The sequence below is a fragment of the Chelonia mydas genome, chromosome 3 (genome assembly GCF_015237465.2).
Source record: "Chelonia mydas isolate rCheMyd1 chromosome 3, rCheMyd1.pri.v2, whole genome shotgun sequence".
In the NCBI taxonomy this organism is placed as follows: Eukaryota; Metazoa; Chordata; order Testudines; family Cheloniidae; genus Chelonia; species Chelonia mydas.
This window is the reverse complement of record NC_057851.1, coordinates 146,378,409-146,384,432: the sequence shown is the minus strand read 5'-3', so window position 1 is coordinate 146,384,432 and position 6,024 is coordinate 146,378,409. Positions and strand designations below refer to the sequence as shown.

Genomic DNA, 6,024 nt, shown 5'->3' with positions numbered 1-6,024 from the left:
TTTTCTTCAGACTAAACAAACCTGTTTTTTTCAATCTTTTCTCATAGATCATGTTTTCTAGACCTTTAATAATTTCTGTTGCTCTCCTCTGGACTTTCTCCAATTTGTCCACACCTTTCCCTAAGTGTGGTGCCCAGAACGGGACACAATACTCCAGTTGAGACCTTATAAGCGCTGAGTAGAGTGGAAGAATTACTTCTTGTGTCTTGCTTGCAACACTCCTACTAATACAGCCCAGAATGATGTTTGCTTTCTTTGCAACAGCATTACATACTTGACTCATATTTAGTTTGTGATCCACTATAACCCTCAGATCCTTTGCAGCAGCACTCTTTCATAGGCAGTCACTTCCCATTTTGTATTTGTGCAATTGATTATTCCTTCCTAAGTGTAGTATTTTGTATTTGTCCTTATTGAATTTCATCCTATTTATTTCAGACCACTTCTCCAGTTTGTCAAGATCATTGTGAATTCTGATCCTGTCTTCCAAAGCACTTGCAACCCCTCCCAGTTTAGTATTATCTGCAAACTTTATAAGTATACTTTCTATGCCATTATCCAAACCATTTATTAACATATTGAACAGAACCGGACCCAAGACAGATCCCTGTGGGAGCCCACTCAATATGCCCTTCCAGCTTGATTGTGAGCCATTGATAAGTACTTTCTGAACATGCTTTTCCAGCCAGTTGTACACCCACTTTATAGTAGGTTCACCTAGGCTACAGACATGGGTGGAGAAAGAGTGCTTTGAATCAGCCTTGTCTTCACAGATAGCAACCATTAAATTGGAGTGCTTCTTTGATGCCCCTAAGTAAGACATGGACCTCAAGCAGGAGGTGATGATGCAAAAATGTCTTTGTGCTGAGACAAAGTTAAGGATCATTCAAACCTGTATTGTTATACGGATCAGAAACATGGATCCCTCTTACAGGGAGAGTTGGAGTGGCTAGAGGCATTCCACCGGTGCTGTCAGCAACAAATTCTAAGCAGAAAGTGGTTTCACTTTGTGCAAAATTTCAGTCTCGCAGAGATCTGACGTTCCTTCAGTCGTTCATTATACTCAAAAGTGGTGTTACATGCTCTTTGGCCATGTTGCTAAAATAGAGAAGAACACCCTAACATACTGTGTTCTGAAACTCTACATTGATGTTCAAAGGGGTGCATGCCCTGAATTTACCTGGCACCACTCTCCCGGGAACCCCAGAGATTCATGGATTTGCAGGATTGAGCCAGATCTGGGAACTTCACTGCTTGATGCTGGTGCAATTACATCAACTGTGGCCACTGTGGCTGGCACAACAGTCCTTAGTAGACTGTGTGTGTTTGATGACAGTTTGATGTCCAGACATGCTGCCAGTTGTGGAGAGACAGAGAACCTGACAGTACCGAGAGAAAGTCCCTGTGCAAGAGAAAACACCTAGCAAACAGCCCTTCAGGGTGGGAAGGCAAAGAAGAAATTATTTAAAACCTGATTTTTATATTACTAGCTGAATAAAATCACATAACAGCTCCTTAAGAAGGGATTGCTTGCTTTTGCCTTTTTAGACCTAGAATTTACGGAGTTTTGCAAATTTTACCCCCCAACAGGCTGTGTAGGGTCCTCTCCTTGGGAATTCTGGTTCCTCTGGTTGAGCTTTCCCAGCAGACAAGGCCCCAACATGCCAGTTGAACTCAAAGCCTTGTGTTGTGACAAAGCAAAGGTGGCTGACTAGCAGCAGACAGTGCATAGCTCATCCTCAGAAGCTCCTGAAAAGCTGCCTTAAGAATATAGCATGTCTTGGATTTGGTTCAATGCTTGTAGGACTACATTGCTACTGCAGGGGTGGGGCATAGGAAGCCTACAAAAGAGGGTCTATACTAGAGGGCACAGAAGATTAGAGCCTCAGTTTTCTGGTGATTCCTCAGCTGACTGGAGGGAGAGAGGAGCCAGAAGCTGAAATGAGATTGCCATTGTCAACCCCCCACAAAATTAATACAATAAAACAAACTGGTCCAGAGAAACTGAACTGCCAGAATGTTCCACTACTGCAGGCAGAACTTTTGGTGGCTTGCTATGAGAAGTGGGACTTAGTCCTAGAGCCCCCAGCAATGGCACCGGATTGCCCCTGAATTCCATAGGGAAGAGATATAGCACATTTGTGGAAGATGAATGAAGAAGCTGTGCAAGCCAAAATAAAGTCTTACGGGCAAGCACAAATCTGCTTGGGTTATTAAATGGGTTGGTTAGATTGGACATCTTGATGGTCTTTTTACTCTCAGTGTTAACTGCACTCATGTATGTACACCAGGCAGCGTAGGGAACACTGTGATCTGCACTCCAAGCATTCTGGTCTATGCACCAGCAAAGTGTTAAACTGGGATGGAGGAAGGGAGGTAACAGTAGCTGTACATAATTTGGCCCAGTATTTCAGTTACAGTAGCACTGACAGTAAACCAATCTGCACTCTACTCTGATTCTTCAGGTTTGTTTCTACACATATCAGGACTCCTTTTTTCTCAATATATATATCAGCTAAACTGAATACAGGACATATTGTTCACTGTCCAATGGCCCAAAGGGAAATGCATGAGGATCGCTTACAAACACTCAGAGTGCAGTTTTGCTACATCTACATTGTTTAGCACTGTGCAATGAACCATGAAACATCCCTGCAGAAAGTATGGGTCAAGTTCTCTCTACGTTAGACATAAGAGTTTTATGTTTAATATTCAAATTTATGATTCGCTGTCCAGTGTTGCTTTTAAAACTTGTATCTGGAGTAAAATAAAGCTTCATTTTGTAATGTTTTCTATTGCAGTCTGTTTTCTTCTAATCTCACTGAAACCTGATATGAATAACAGGAAGCAGAAATAATGAGAAAACAACTGTATGTTTTTCTTTTTAATAACATCTTCCACTAATTTTATTATTTAAAACAATCTTTACCTTGCTTTTAAGTATTGTTATGCAAACTCTCAAATGTTACAGTTACTGAGATACTTGACTTTAAAAACATCACCAGTGAAATAATAATTTCTATCACCAGTTCAATTACTTCTTTAGACTTAGGGAGAAAAGAATCATTCTTAGAACTTGCATTTAAATTATTCATTTAAAAGATTTAATATAATGGGCTAATGGGCAAAATGTTAAACCATTAGAAAAAAGGCAGCTTAGGATAGGTATAACTGGTTACATGTGCCAAAGTCTATAAAGTTTCTGTCATAGTCTGAAGGACAGGGTTTACTTGATATCACACAGGAGTGCCACTCCTCTCAGTATCCAGTGATCTGGAGATACGGTTGTCCTTAAATAGATCACAGTGATGTAGGTCAGATCCGTCCTCCTGGGTTTCTTGTAAATAGGACAAACATAGAGTTTGGGATCCTTGGGACCAGTTGTGTTAACAGCAAATATGTGCACCACAGGGAGTATTGTGAAGAGAATCTTTGGTGTAGGTTCAGTGAGTTTACTATTACGTCTGTCCCAGCCTGCTCCATCTAAGTACAGTCCGTAAATATAAACCCCTTCCTGTGTGGAGAGTGAGCAGATATGTTATGCATATATGTTATCTGGTTTAACTTACAGAATGAATAATTAATTTAAACCTCTCAAAATAAGCCTGTGTATTATAGTTAGAAGGATCTACAATAAGAAAAAAGGGAATTTATAATTTAACACTAAATAACTTGAAAAACCTTCAGAGAATAATGTGATTGAAATGAGTGGAGATTAGTTAGTTGAGTAAGTGAGTTCCCCAAATAGAAGATACTACCTAACATTCATTCTGAAGTACTTTACATAAATGATAAAAATATATGCCATAATTATTCCATGGCTGAAGAATAGATACATTTTGATAGGTGCACCTTTGTCCCATTTTTTAGCAAATAGCACAGATGTTTTCAATTTCAGTTCAACACAGAACCCAAGAGATAGTTAGTGTAGCTTAGTGTGAATATTTGAATATTTCTTTAATAAAACTTATATTTATAAGCTGCAAAAGAGAAAGTAAGAATCCTCACATTTTCTGTGATTTGTATTTAACTTGTAAAATGGATAAATACTGTGAGGCGAATACAGTGTCAACTTTTCTTCTAGCCATTTGAAATGCCTTAAGTATGAAAAAATATATATTAAATACAGAATTGAATAAAAAATATCTTCATATGTCATACATACAGCAGGGGATGTTGTGATTTCTTCTTTAGATTGCTTTAAAACTTCATTATGTATTGTAACTGTATCTAATGCCCAGCCTTTATGTGCTCGAGTTGCTTCTTGTCTCATTGCTGTCAGGAATCCTGAAAAGTCAAGCCACAGGATTTAGTGTAACTCATCTGAGCAAAAGAACTGACAAAAAAGTGGATGGGGTCCACCTAGTGGACACTCCCCAGGCTACTGGATTGGACCCAAACGTGGGGTATCTGCTCTTGGCTTGCTGGGGCTAGGCAGAATTTAGGCACTGGCTCTGCGCCTTTAGGGACACACATCAGGTACAGACCCTATGTTTGACACCCCTCTTGGCAGTGAGGCTCTGCCTAGGTCTTGAAACTAGTGCCAGTTCTCTCAAGCCTCCGCAGTAGCTGTTGCATGCTCACAAAGTTCCACCAAAGCTATGGACCCTTTGGTTCACTATTTCCCTCTTTGGGGATTATTGGACAGAATGAGCAAATAACATACAGATTCTAAAAAGGAATTTCTAAACACACACAATTTACTCTTAGACAGCACAAGAGCTATACAGATCTATGGAAAAACAACCTGGATTCCTGGAGGTGTTGACAGATGGCACACAGTTAAGGGCAATCATAGGTCTCATATTCAAATGACAGCATCTTTGGACAGCTTGGATACTTTAAATCCTTGGCACCTCAGGCTGAAAGGAAATGAAAAAGGAGCCTGATCTCCTTGTGGATTTTGTATGCTTGATGTAAGTCTTCAGTGCTTTTTTGATATTTAGGGTGCACTACTGCTTTTTGGCTGGGTGCTGTTTCTGTGGGCAGAATGAAGGAAGTCATAGGGTCAAAGGGATGGGTGGTTACAACTTTCAACATCAGTGGTAGGTCCCTCTTAGGGAAGATCAGTCTGACCAGTGGTCTGTCCAGTCTGATTGCTCTGAGAAATCTGGATACCTGAGGATTCTACCAAGAAGCCCAAGGATCCTGCAAAGAGTATACTACTTAGGGCTAATACCTGGTGTGCTACGGTGCTGGGCTGAAGGCCTTTATCTGCACCTTCCTGAAGAAAGTCCAGAGTGGCAAGAATTCCAGGATCCCTTGGATCAGTGTTGTTCTCTTGGCACCACAGACTGAACTTGGTCCATAGGTTTTTAGCATGGAAATTCTCCTGGATGAGAGCAGAGTCCTGATCACTTTGAAAGATAGGCCAAGTGCAACTAACACTTTCCTTTCAATAGCAGGACAATGTGGGACTGAATGCAGGACAGGCCTTGGAAAAAACGTCTGATATTATCATCTAACTGTGGTTCCATCTTGAATTCTATCAGATAAGAGAACCAGGGTCTCCTTGGCCAGTATGAAGCTAGCACTATCACCCTTGCTTTTTCTCACCTTGTATTTTGGATCATCTTCCCTACGAGAGGGAAGGGCAGGAAGGCATATAGCAGGCCTTGCAGCCATCTGTGCAACAAAGCATTTGTCCCCATGGACTAAGGGTTTGTTTCCCAGGTGAAGACTTCTGGCCATTTTGCATTCTTGCATTTGGCAAAGAAGGTTGATAGGGGAGACCGAAAGTCTGCGAGATCAAAGTAAAGACTTCCTGGTTCAGGCATTACTCCAAGTAGTTGATTTTGCATCTGCTGAGCCAGTCTGCCTTTTGTTTCTGCTCTCTCTTTATGTGTCTCACCTTTAAGGAAGGGAAAGTCTTGTTTACCCATTCCATTGTCTCCACTATTTCTGCATGTAGAGCTATGCTCCTTGTTCCCCCTTGGTTGTTTAGGTATGCAACCATGGACATGTTGTCTGGTTGGACCAAGATGGGATTGCCCTGTAGGCAGCTTTGGAATCTTAGCAGAGCTA

General features: G+C 40.9%; 1 protein-coding gene across 1 annotated transcript in view; it reads right to left on the bottom strand.

The window, feature by feature from the left end:
- Positions 1-3,075: 3,075 nt before the first annotated feature.
- DNAH8 (dynein axonemal heavy chain 8) overlaps positions 3,076-6,024 on the bottom strand; it is a 612,643-nt gene continuing 609,694 nt past the window's right edge. The window contains exons 93-94 of the mRNA XM_037895538.2: positions 4,166-4,287; positions 3,076-3,514 (exon numbers count right to left, since the gene is read on the bottom strand). Of these exons, the coding sequence (XP_037751466.1) occupies positions 3,227-3,514; positions 4,166-4,287 (410 nt within the window). The 3' untranslated portion in view covers positions 3,076-3,226. The remainder of the gene's footprint in view (positions 3,515-4,165; positions 4,288-6,024) is intronic.